Here is a 13,182-nt window from a genome sequence, read left to right as displayed (position 1 = left end):
ATGTGCGGAGGCTTTCTTCTTCTAGCCCGCGGCGGGATTATTGAACATGATAAAAGTCTCTAAGTAGCTCGCTAAAGTCGTACTGAAATGTCGCTATAATTCTACCCTGGTGAAGTTTTCCAACTCGTATTAAACTCTCTGTTTTCAGGGCCTGTGGTGAACGGTACTGGGTCAGGGTATCTCTCCGTCAATCCCAAGGAATATATATGTTGCCAGCCTCAACCATCATTCCCCTCTTTGATTCTGAAATGTGAAATCTTTGACTTCTACAGCCAAACCCCATTAGGTAGGTGCTTGGTATGAGTAAGTACCTAGCTGGCACATGGTAACGCAGAGGAAGACTAGGGGGGACGGCGCATCGAAGATGTGGGGCGGCGCATGTAGCTGTCGCCGGGTTTAGGGCCTGATTAGTCATAATTTCTACGCACTAAAGTCTACTCTTATTTGCAGCTTCCCTTGCTGTACTAGGTTGAATATCTGCCATAGGAGTATGTGGAACTCCAGGCTGTCACCGATGTAGTAATTACACTTGTTGTCAGAACAACCTACTGAATTCAGTTATATCACTTTTGAAGTCACTCGTCAACTAAGCTGGAGTATTCAGGCTCGGGTTTACCCAGGGTTAACCCGACTGAAGGCAGATTCCCCACAATACTTATCCTCCACTTACACCACTATTCAATTTAATGGTCAGTAGTCACAGATATTGAGCTACTATAAGTTTAAACATTCGGACGGTTTCCAACTATCAGGCCTTCGATGTATTTTGTAATGATAATAGCTTTCTTACATGTATCCATCTCACAACATATTGGAATTTGTAAAGAAATTAAAGAGGTAATGTTCAAAAGCCAATGTCTTTGCACTATACGTGCAGCAAGTCTATATTCTATAAATCAAATCAAATGCAATATCATGTCAATCTCCACAAAAGATGGCCCAGACGCCCTATCCATGCCATCAGTAACGACCACTTCACTCACTGGGAACATACTGACTCTCAGAGGGCACGGGAATGTTACGAGCCAAGTAGTTTCTCCACTGGGGCCGAACGCGCTTGTACTTCCATCCGGGGGTGGTGAGCTGCAGATCCTCGATGGCGGAAGCGTACTTTATCAGCTCGTCCTCCTTCCATGCAGTCTGGATAAGCGAAATACCATAGGGGATGTGGGTGACCTCTTCGACACCAATAGGGAGAGTGACCATGGGATAGCCAGCTTGGGCAGCAACCTGGAAGGACTGGCCTACGCTGGGGGGCACAAGCAGACCGTTGAGTTTCTTGCCCTCCCAGTTTAGAGCGTGATCAATGCCATTGCGGGAAGTGGTCTGGGTGTAGTGGAGGGCCTCCCAGTACTCCTGGGTCTGCTCGCCCTTGGTCTCTGCAGAAGCAAGAAAGGTGTCCTGGCCCAAAGGAAAAGCGGTGTGGACTCCTGGCTGGCCACCCTCAGTTCCAAGGTTTTCGTTATTGTACGCAATGATATCTTCCAGCGAACGCATGTTGGTGTTGGTGAGCTCGGAAAGGTAAGACTTGAGGTTGTTGTAAAAGTCAACCTTGATAACAGTGAACTCAGATCTGTTAGGGTATCCCAGCTTAGTGCCGTAGTCCCAGTCCCAGCAGGGCTTGCTGATAAATTCGTCGCCATTGAGAATCTCAGTGCCATTGATGATAGTAGCGCCAGCGTCCTCAAGGAGTTTGATCATTGCCATAAGGCCGTCGATCTGGTTTTTAGGGGTGTACTTCCAGAAGCTGTCCCAGGGCAATCCAAAGGTGGCACCCTTAAGGGCTGTTTTGTCGGAGAGGAAGGGGACATACCCATCTTTGGGCATGAAGTCTTTTTGGCCTTCCGTATAATTATCCCGCTTATCAATACCCCAGATAGCATCAAAAGCGTAGACAGCATCCCTAACGGTACGGCCAAAGGTGCCGATACTATCCTGATGCTCACTCTCAGGAATGACACTGATTAAGAAGGAAAAAAAAAAGAAAAAGATGTTAGTTTACGTTGGTGACGAGGCTGGAAAGGTAATACAGGGGGAGGAGTATCAGTTTTTCTTACCCAGCTCTGGAAGTTCGACCAACAGTAGGCTTGAAGCCAACAACACCATTTCTTGTAGCAGGAGTGATGACTAAAGATCAGGGGAAGATGGGTTAGCTGTTTACCGTCTGTTTGCTGTATAGCTATGGCTGCACCTCGTTCCTACAAATTTGGAAAGGTTTTGACTTACTGCTGCCATCAGTCTCAGTTCCCAAGGAAAAGGGAATGACATTAGCACCCACGGATGTAGCACTGCCAGTGCTACTACCACCAGGGTTGTTGCCCAGATTGTAGGGAGTGCGGGCTTGCCCACCCCTAGCCGAGTATCCTTCTGAGTACTTGCTGGAGCGGACATCGGCCCACTCACTGAGGGTGGCTTTTCCGAGGAGGACGGCTCCGGCTTCACGGAGCTTTTTAACAGTAAAAGCATCTCGAGGAACAACGTTTCCTAGAAGAGCATTGCTTCCTGCTGTGGTCTCCATGGAGTCTTTAGTAGCCATCGTTTCCTTGACAAGGAATGGAATGCCATGTAGGGGGCCGCGAACTTTGCCACTGAGACGCTCGAAGTCCAGCTGGGCAGCGATATTGAATACATCGGGGTTAAATTGCATGACAGAGCTTGCCGGAAAGGAATAATGGTTAGCTAATGAAGGCAGTGGCTTGGCTGGTACTAGTGCTAGGACTGTGAGACTTACTTGATATAGTTCTGAGTTTGTTGGGCTCGAAGAAGGTAGCAGACAGTAAGCTGGAAAGACGTGATAGTCCCATTGCTCATGCCCTCTTGCATCTGGTCGATAGTAGCCTCTTCTAGGATGAAGTCGCCACAAGCAGGCATAGGAAACAGCTCAGGCTTGTTCATATGCGTTTGCTGGGGAAGCATAGCGACATCATCTATTGATACCCAGTTTGCTCCCATATTCGCAACAGTATATGCAGCAAATTGTAGGGTGCTGGCGGCGATTTTACTAAGGGATGGCATGTTGTGGGGAAAAAAAACAGAGAACTAAATCTTGGGCAACAGATTTGTTGAGCGAATAAACGAAGCCAATAGAGTTGTTGACACAAGATTTTGTGCTGGAAGAGGGGGACAGACAGATGAGGAAAACAAATTTTAGAAATACGGCTAAGTGAGTGAGTGAAAGAAGAGATGAACTGACTTCGAAAAGACAATGAAGTGAGTGAATGAATAGGATGGACAAGAAGGAGAAGAAACCTTTGCGAGCACGAGAAATGACATATATATATACATATGTGCGTATAGCAATCAGAGAGCACGTAGTGAAGCTGGAGATAGGCGACGAAGGGATGGGGCAAGATCTGAGGTGGGCGTGCGTAACGCTGTATCATTACACCAGGGTGTAGATAAAGTACGGATGATAAACGCCTAGCAGACATACGGAACATAGCATAAGAAGCTTTGTAGATGATGTGTGTAGGCAACGGAGAAGATTGGGGCGTAGTCGAGGGGAAGGAAAAGGTAATAGAAACGGCAATGACAAGAAGTCCAGGCCACCCACACGGGCTTAATTCACCAATATTATGATTGAAAATCTGTTGATCGCGTAAAACGAGAGTATAATAGTAGGCAATGCGCTAAGAGATGTTATTTGCAAACAATATAAGCGCGGTGATGCTATGTGAGAGATATTAAGGGTCCACATGCCTTGACTTTGGGCATTGCTAACACATGGCTCACACTTGAATAGGAGATTAGGTACCTATGGCCTGTGACGGGTTACAGTCAAGGCTAGAAACCCATCGCACATAGGGCAAGAAGGCCGGTAACAAGACCTAAAGGCCCGTAAGAATTCTTATTAGCCAGGCAGAAGAAGAAAGGCTTGGGTGCAACAAGATGGACACTCCGCCTCTGGGAAGGGCCTTTTGGCTCTGACAATGCTCATGTTAATAGGTGACTAATCTCTAAATCCTAACTGGAAAACAAACAGCGCGGACGTGGCTATGCTTCTTCTAGAATGTTACAAGATAGGCGACTGTTTTTGCCCTGCCCGTTCTTTTGATCCCCCGGACCAAGTGCCGGACGTTTGAGCTGTTAAATAGTTTCACTAGGGTGAGTTTTATGCATGGTATATTAAGTTCGACCGCATCTTAACGCAGGTGACAGGTAACTTTTCTTTTCTAGGCCATTACCCTGTCTCCACAGTTTCACAGCCCTTTTCGCAGTGGAAGGGAATACTAAAGAAGGCGACGGGCGAATGTAGCGTAGCCGCCCGCCGCTTTAGTTGCGCTACAAAATTCCACCGTGCTGCTTAATTCGACTGTCTTTAGTTTCCTTGTGCGATCCTGCAAGTTAGAGCCACCATCACTAATTACCCATGCGAGGGCCATGAGTAACACTGTATATAATACCGTGTACAGGGCAATTAGTACCTTAATCTTTAATATCTGCATTCATTGAATGCTGGAAGATGCTTACTAGAAATATGAGGTCACGTGAAAAGCCGCGACTAGTTTTACTCTCACACAAAGTTGCTGATTGTGAGCAAGATAAGACGCTCTTGGCGGTCTATACTTTGCGTGGCGGATTAGATACACGCTCCATGCGCGCAAACTAGGAATAGGAACTAGACTGAATCCTATTAGTTGTGGCTGAAGACGTATAAAATGCAGTAGGAAGCGAATGAGGCTCAGGATGGAAGGAAATGAAAAAGAACTAAGAAATAAAGAAATATGAGATACAGGACATGTGGAGCATGTGGTGTGGAGCACTATAAATCCCCACCTTAAACGCCGGTGGACTTAAAGGATTCCCTCGGTCATAGTACTCGGTATTCTTGCCTTGTTCGATAAAGTGGAGATTAGCCATGTTCTAGAATGCAGCTAGAACTTCTAGAAGAAAAGAGCTAACGATTGTGGTGCTGCATTAGTATGACAGACTTAGAACCGCCCCCAAGGCCTTATTGATGGGGATTTAGACGTGTGCTACCTGCTGGCTAGAACGGGGAACTGGCAATATCCGCAGTAAACGGCGACTGCGTTGATATCTGCCAGTTCTCAGGCTGCTTTGAAAACCCTAATCTGGGCATTAACAGGCACGAAACTCCCATTGCTATTTTCTCCTCTTCTTTGGTGCGTCCTACGGTAGTAGGTCTTAGGCTGGCCTGGTACTAACAGCCAAGATCCATACGGGAGAAAACTGGAAAAAAAGAAAAAACCCTCCGTTCCATCTACTTTTGCCCCACGACACATTTTGTCCTTTCCTCCGCCAACACGAAGAACGGCTAGCCGATCTACCAGTGAAACAGGTAAATAAAGATCTAAACTGGGGAAGTATTGCAGTTTAGTACTGAATATGGAAGGCGGTGAAGGTGGGCGGAAACACAGGGGAGGGGGTAAGTAAAGTATTTCACCCTGCTCACCAGCACAACCTTCTAGATAGACTCCTTTCCCTCCTCATCAATCAATAAAGACTATATACGTATCATAGCACTGCGCCTTACCCGTAACAGGAAGAATGAAGCCAGTACGGCAAATTGCACTGCTTTGTAATATCAAACAGGCATGAGCTTGACCCGAGCGCCACCTGTAGTCCCTCGACCCTTTTTTCAGTCCCGCTATAGCACCCATTGGCCATGCAACTTGATTAAAAAATCCCTTGCCACTACAAGTGCTGTGCTGTTTTACGGACACTCCCTAGACATTGAATACCATCATATTCTAGTCAGAGCCCAACAGCCTCTTTAATGGTTCTCCCGAGTTGGGCCACTCGCTGCCATGCTTCCATGGCATGTACCACACATATGCCGTGGCAATATCCGTCACAAAAGTACTTGAATCGCTTGGTGCTTAGCTGCCGATGCAATCAGTAGCCAGCTACATTACCTCAATTAATCCAATAAAAAGAGACTTGATTTGACAGAATCATGGGAGGTGGGTAGGGGCGTGGCCCGAAACAAATCTGTGGCTGTGAAAATCTAGTAGAGAGATGTCATCAAGAGGCTCTCCGCATTAAATAGGACTAACACAAGAAAGGCTAATGACTGCAGAAACGGGCTTTCTTATGGCGGCGGCAAGTTGTTCTTCGGTCGCTGTTGCTACTAGTGTGTCAACAGAGCATGAGCGCAGCAGCGCCTTGGACTTTTAAGGGAATAGCTGTTCTCTCAGAAATGCTGTTGCTTGAGACGCGCCCCTATTTCGAATGCTCAGGGTGGATTTCCACTACACATGACCTTTGCTTGATGTATGAGGAGCCTTGGACAAAAGGAAGCTGTGATCATTTCTAGTGACTTGACAATGCCGGTTTAACGCAGGTATTAGGTAAGTTTTTTTCTTTTTTTTTTTTTTTTTTTTTTTTTTTTTTTTTTTTTTCGGATTTGGCGGTGGAACAAGAGTGTAACATGCAAAGCCACATGGGGGTGTATATTAACTATGTAGGGGTCGGCAAACTATTTTCAAATCAAACAATTGTTATTAGCGCTCTAAAACGGGTTTCAGTCAAATAACAAATGAGATATAGCTACACCGCCGTGTAAAATACACACGCCGCCTACCAGTTCTCATCGCGATAGTCTGCCCATTTAATACCTCTTCTTCTTCCTGCCACGATGAGTGTCTGAAGAAATATTCTTGTTGTCTCCAACATACGCCTCAAGACAGTCACTCATTCTCTAACTTGTCCTGCACGGAGCAGACCTTAATCTCGTCTTTAGGCCATCTCTCATAGCCTGTTGGCGCTGACTCTGTTATCTAGATGAAGCCAAGTCCGCTCAATCATAGAAAGCACATATACAGCTGTAGCCCTCATAGAGCCGCTGCTGCATGCGTGCAATATGGAGGTTGAACTTTGGTGGATGCAGGCTCGTATTTATCGCACAGCATATTGGCAGTTGCATAGCCCCCAAAGTTTGGCAGTGGCTTGGTGAGATCGACATAGAAATCCTTCATGTCATTGGGGTTCGGCTGGCTGGTAGGACTAGTGCAAAATCCACGTTTCTCTATGCTATGGTAGCTATACTTAAACATAAAACTCGCTGCCAATGGTGAACGCCCATTTTGATGATTTTAGCAGGGTAGAACGGCTAAATCCGCCTCGCATCATTTACGTCACGTATTCAGGGGTGCCAAGTCAGAACAATAGGATCACGAATTGGGGGCGATGCAAGTAGGCCATGTAGCGTGAAGTGGGAGCTGGTGTAATGTGGGAGCTAGAGTAAAGCGAGAGACCTTTTGAGGTGTAGAAGCAATACCACAAAGTACGGCGGCTTTCGTCCGGGTGTCCGGCCCAAAGACGAATTAGATAATACTACTATCCTTTGATTGGCTCAATTCCTTTGCTGTTACCAAAGATGGCAAAAGCCAAGATCCCTATATCATACCACTCCCGGTTGAATTCATACCTACAACCTGACGTAATAAAATGATATTAGATGTAATAGAAAATAGATGGCAATGGAGAACTTCGCGTCGTCATTCCCCATGATTCTACGCTAGTTCGTTGTTAGTTAGTGGAGGAAAAGCAGATGAAAGGCGGATAGGCTGTGGTTGTAGTATTTGTAGGTGTGAACGACAACACGAATGGCATTAGTGGCTAGAGGAGGCAGGCGGCGCCAAGACTGCCTCGACGTGTAGTCCTCTTGATCCCGGCCAGAGAGGCCAGTTGCAAGTAAGTATGGAGGTGCATAATCCCCCCTTAGTCAGTGCCAGCCCCCCCCCCTCCGAGAACTTCGGTGTTTTCTGGAGTCTACGTCGGCATTCCACCTCGACATACCAATGTAGCTATCTTCCCTGAGCTTAGGGTTTTCAGCGATTTCCAAGTGCCCAAGCGTCCGTACCCCGACAACCCCGAGTGCTTCTTAGACCTGAAATGTCTGAGCAGCAGTTTGCTCCTCAAACCTGCCGAGATAGGTCTGTGAAAGACCTTGCTATAGCCATTTTCCGTTCTAGTTGGCGAAAAGAAAGTATCCCAAGTCATTTATAGCTACTCTTCAGGCAAGCTAACAACAGCGGGGCTTTTCCCTCGCCCCCTTCAGCTTCCCTATATCCCGCGACCTGAATGCAGTAGATCTTGCCAACCAAACAGGTGTCTCGGAAGTCTTGAGCTATTATGGCCTGCGCCAGCTCGTGGTGTGGTGCAATTGTCTGCTCATCTGCCGAGTTCTATTATTTCCTACCACTGACAGGCCGTCTGAGCATATCCACATTGTACAGCTGCGCCCAACGAGCCTCTAGCCCAGAATCTAAACCCCGGGCTTCTGCATCTGCAGCTTCAACCTATACACGGTTGGAGGAGAAACTCCTTTCTATGCGCATCTCGTTACTCTAATCTACTGAACATCGACCATCTGTTCCATTCTGTGTCAAGGTTTTACCCGTGGACACGGAGCCAAATTTCCAGACTTCCACAGGTAGTCTTTTGACCCTTGTGTAACCTTGCCGCAGTCCCCCCCCTCGAGCGCTTCGTACTCTATGACAGACAATGATTGCATGTATGATAAAGCGTTTATAGTGAACATTATAACAGGCCCCCTATTTTCCCTACCGAGCTCATAAGTATTGCACTAGCTTGTAAAGACTGTCCGCGGTATATCAAAACAAGGCGCAGGCAGAGGATACTCAAAAACAGCGCAAGAAAGGATCGCAGTATAAAAGCAGGAGCCAGCACGCTAAGACATCGAAACTATAGTCAATGGGGAATGACGTGAGCTGAGCCACTTCCCCCGTCTTGTTTTTTTTTCACTCTGTCAATAACATCTCTCTAATACTAGTGCGTGCAGAGATAGATGGCTACAACAATGAAGGCTTAGTAAGGTCCCCAAAAGCTCTGGAGCTAATGAACGGCTACGCTATGCTACTAGCACCGCTTGTGCTAGATAGGCTCAGTCACCAACTCGAATAGCACCAGGGCACTAGCACACTCTAGGACATGTTATATGCCTTAAAAGGAATTTCAAACAACGTATATATATCTAAAATGAAATAAAACAAAAGCACTTGCACAAAACAGCGAAATGCGAGCAGTCCGTCTCCCTTACTCTCTTTTCAGTACCTCTGCCAACCGTCGGATGTCCCGATGGCTTGCCTTACAGCAGCCTCCCACAACTACAGCCTCCCACTGCCCCTCTTGCACCGCCATTTTCACAATATTCGCCAACTGCACCTCCCAGTGCTCCCTCTCCCCATCCCCTTCCTTTGAAGCCTCCCACGCCCGCGTGCTGGTGTTATACACCTCGCCATTAGTCCCATCGGGATACAGCACCAGCGCCGGCCATGCGTCAAGCTCACCAGTGGCAACCAGATGAGTGGCAGCATCTGCGTATGCACGCACAAGTGCCGACACGTGCATAATCTTGGTGCAGTTTATGCCGATACCCCATGGGCGCGTAGCTCCGTGAGAGCGCGAAAGCATGTAGCAGGCAGCATCAAATGCGCTCGTGCCATCGGGAAGACAGGGAGTGCCATCTACAGAAGCAGCCGTCGGGGGGAAAATACAGGAGATCCACGTGTGGGGGTGCACGCCGGAGTCTTCTTTGCCATTTGTTTTCCCTATGCCGTCCTCCCCTTTGCTCTCCTCAAGCATCCGATGGTCCAGCACACGCCGCAATGCTAACACCTCCTCGTGACGTGGGATTGTTTCAAACGCCCAGAAACGTGGTACTGCACGTGCCCGCGCACTGCGCAGGAAAAGCTCAATCCGATGTGAATGCCACTCCGCAAGAAGCGGTGTTGATAAACCATCCGCATCGTAGTTGCCCGAGTACTCAGTGCTAGGCACCATGCTAGCCCCGTAGGGCCCGAAGCTAAGGGCAATCGCAGGGACCGGGAAAGGGACAGTTGAGCCGCCCTCTTGGTCCTGGCCCTCGTCCGTCGCAGCCAGTGCGGGCCTGGAATGGCCCCTGGACCGCACCGCGTCGAGCGTCACCTCGACGGCTGTGTCCACCATCTGCTCTATCTTGTCCTCTGGCAAACCATCCGGAAACTCCTCTGTCTTGGTGCGGGAAAGCCCCTCGACCGATAGCTGGTATGTGGCAGTCGTGAGGATATCGACAGGGCACGCGGCAAAGTCGGCTTGGCACTGCTTCAGTTTAGCAGGATCGGAGAGGATTACATGAGAGGACCAAAGCGGGGTGGCAGAGGATGAGAAATTGACGCCGTATTCGTCTTCAAGGGAAGTTCCGAGGCCGCCATCGAGGATGTAAATAGGGCAGGGCATGATGGATGCAGGCTTTAGGGTTATGTAAATAAAGTTGTAAGTTGTAAGTGGTGAGTGGCAAGTGGCAACCAACGATGTGGGTTATAAACTCTGATTTTGGGATGACAGCGACGATCTGTAAAAGATGGATGACAGCGATTAGCAGATCGCGGAGGAAGATGATCAAGTGACAGGAAAAGTTCTGAATGAAGAAAACGACCGATTTAAATGAAAATCTAGTCATCGTTATGCATTACTTAGCTTGATCTGAGCTTAGCTTGATGACTCAGCCAACCCAGCCAAGGCCGTGGACGGACCTCACTTAACCAAATAAGCCACTGCGACAATTAGGCCGTGATAACGGAAAAACACGAGAGATATAGGCTATTGGGGAGAAAAAAGAACTCAAATATCATCAAAGCCTTGATTCATAAAGAGTGTTTTTTTTTTACCAAAATAAATAGAGGATGAACAAAAATGACATGATAACCCAACGCCGACATAAATCAAGAACAAACATGGAAACCCCATAACACAAGATACAGCTATACAGACAAGTTTAGCTTTGCTTCATAAAAGGCCTAGCGCCTAGGTGCTTGAAAAAACGGAAAAAAAAAAAGGGCAGTCCTAAGGCCTAGAAGCTTTGCTCAACTTGTGCCAAACATAGTGTTGGCTATCTTCTCCCTTTTTAACGGTAAGCCCGGGCTGGGCCCCGAATCGACTCACTTTTCTCCACAATATCCGCTTATTTTGCGGCCTTGGAGCGAGTTGAACGCGTAGCCCGCTTAGGGCTTGACGCGCCGTCTTGGCCATAGACCTCCTTTTCAACACTCTTGGCAGCCTCCCAGCCGGCCTTCTCAGCACGCTGCACGTCGATAAGCTGGACCTCAGCAGCCTGGACCTTGCCACTCTTGCGAGCATCAGAACGACCACGACGAGTGTAGCTGGCAATGAAGAAGCTCACAAAGAGGTACGTCAAGGGCGCCAAGTAGAAGACATTGAGCCAGACAGCGAACTGGACGCCACTACTGTTCACGCAGTTTTGAGTGACATAGACAGTTTCAGTGCGATAGTTTGTTGGGGCAGCTGAAGACTCAACGGCAGCAGCAGAGGAAGCAGCAGCAGCAACATCGGCGGCCTTGGTCATGACACCAATGACCATCTGCTTGAGAGTGCTAAGAACACTGTCATTGGCCTCAGCCATAGAGGCGGTGGGCTGTGGCTCGGCAGCAGCTACAGTCTCAGCGACTTGCACGGTCATGGGCAGAGCGTACGCAACAAAAGCGTACGACATGGCGCAAACAACGCCGACCAGGAACTGAGTGATCTGCATGGTAGTCAGGCTGCGCTTGATGACCATGGGGACACGGATGTTGAAGGCGGTAACGGTGTAGTAGGTGTACTAAAAGGTATGTTGTTAATATGTCTGTCATGCATGAAAATGGTAGATGCCAATCAAGTGCCATGGCATGGCCGGCCTGATGAATAGGGATATATTCTTACCATCAAGGAGTGGATCAGCGAGTTGTAGACAACAAACAGCCAGATAGGAGGCGCCATCCAGCGGATGCCTGCCCACATGCACATCATGGCACCAGCATGGTGATAAGTCTGCAGAGTAGAGCTGGGCTTGCCCTTGGCCAGTATAATGACGGTATCAAGGACTTCATAGAACTTGCTGAGGTAGAACCACCAGCCGTAAAAGGCCAGACCCTCGTTCCAGAGGCGGCCAGTAGCATAGCGGCTAGGGCGGCCAGTAGCGGGGTCAATGCCAGCGTTGTTGCCCAGAGTAGCATACTTGCCGGTCTCCTCGTTAAAGAACACGCCGCCGTCAAAGCCAGGCACGCCATTGATCTGACAGAAGCTGTCGATGGTAGCAGTGATACCGTTGGGGCCATTAGGGCCAGCAATTGCTCTGTGCATAGCGCCAGCCATGTTGACAAAGGTCCAGGCCGAGTAGACGGCCAGGAAGACATTGTGCAGCACGACAAAGACCTTGAAGGCCCGAGTCTTGCTGATGGCCCACGGCTGCTTGTTGCGAGACAGATTATACGAAGTCAGAGCTTTGGCAGTGATTGCGTACACAACGGCAATAGTGACCGGTACACGAGCATCTAGGACCGAGACCCACCACGACTCGGGGATGTCGAAGGGTGGAGCATGGGCAAAGCTACCGGCCGGAGGCGGGGGCACAGCAAAGGGCTCGGCCCCGGACGGGAGCTTGAAGGAGGGGCTGATAAGGTAGGTGAAAGGTAGGGTGTCCATGGCAAATGAGGGTGGCTGACCTAGCCGAGGAGGGAGGTCTATAGGGAGCAAGACAGAGAACTGAAAAAGGCAGAGAAGAACCTGGTACTTCCCTTGGCTGCACTACTACTAACAAAAAGTCTTGTCACGGGGACAAACAGAGGTACAGAGATTGAAAAGAAAGATTTTTTTTTACCTCAAGAAAAGGAAAAAGGAAAGGAAACAGATTGAAGCTTTGTGGGCTCTTCTAAGCTTAAGAGAAAAAAGGAAATAAATAATGGAATAAAGTCACAGCAAATAAATGCTTCCCTCTTGCAGGGGCAGGAGCCGGGCCTAATCGGATGGCCCAGGCCCTTTTTTTTTTTCTTTTTTGCCTTGCTCAGTCGGTTCTTGCTTTGCTTTTGATCTTTTTTTTTCTATGTATGGCAGTTGTCGTAGTTTCCTAATCACTGTCGTTTCACTTGGCCACTTGTTGGGGGAGCTGGCTGGTAGAATAGGATTTCCATTTGCCGTACCTTACTTGTTTGGCAGCTCCTTCCTTTGCTCTTCCTTTTTCTCGTTGCTGCTTAGTTCTTTTCTTTTTCAAATGGGAAAGAGACGAAACGCAGTACGCAAACAGCTATACCCACAACATACACAGGGCGGAAGGTGCACAAGACAGTCTAGGCAAACTGCAGTTTCGTTGAAACACTCACTGTCTACTTGCCCTTTGCCCATGTGCTACCTGCCTGTTTTATATCGTTTGTGGTCTTGCCA

At 48.3% G+C, this 13,182-nt stretch overlaps 3 protein-coding genes across 3 annotated transcripts; all 3 read right to left on the bottom strand.

Moving 5' to 3' along the window:
* Positions 1-975: 975 nt before the first annotated feature.
* HOO65_060194 (putative amidase) lies at positions 976-3,015 on the bottom strand (the record flags this gene model as incomplete). Its single annotated transcript, XM_071003766.1, has 4 exons — positions 976-1,960; positions 2,058-2,127; positions 2,227-2,654; positions 2,732-3,015. 4 exons carry the CDS (start codon positions 3,013-3,015, stop codon positions 976-978), a joined length of 1,767 nt encoding a protein of 588 aa, XP_070857544.1.
* A 6,006-nt stretch (positions 3,016-9,021) lies between these two features.
* On the bottom strand, positions 9,022-10,203 carry HOO65_060193 (Homocysteine S-methyltransferase YbgG; the record flags this gene model as incomplete). Its single annotated transcript, XM_071001073.1, has 1 exon — positions 9,022-10,203. The coding sequence occupies one exon, from the start codon at positions 10,201-10,203 to the stop codon at positions 9,022-9,024; it is 1,182 nt and encodes a 393-aa protein (XP_070857543.1).
* Positions 10,204-10,927: 724 nt separating this feature from the next.
* Positions 10,928-12,447, bottom strand: HOO65_060192 (Elongation of very long chain fatty acids protein 3; the record flags this gene model as incomplete). The annotated part of the gene is made up of 2 exons (XM_071003866.1): positions 10,928-11,584; positions 11,686-12,447. The coding sequence occupies 2 exons, from the start codon at positions 12,445-12,447 to the stop codon at positions 10,928-10,930; spliced, it is 1,419 nt and encodes a 472-aa protein (XP_070857542.1).
* Positions 12,448-13,182: the final 735 nt, after the last annotated feature.

The sequence above is a fragment of the Ceratocystis lukuohia genome (genome assembly GCF_044167205.1).
Source record: "Ceratocystis lukuohia strain C4212 chromosome Unknown Supercontig6_pilon, whole genome shotgun sequence".
Classification (NCBI taxonomy): domain Eukaryota; kingdom Fungi; phylum Ascomycota; class Sordariomycetes; order Microascales; family Ceratocystidaceae; genus Ceratocystis; species Ceratocystis lukuohia.
Note: the sequence above shows the minus strand (reverse complement) of the source record. Positions and strands in the feature narration are given on the sequence as shown.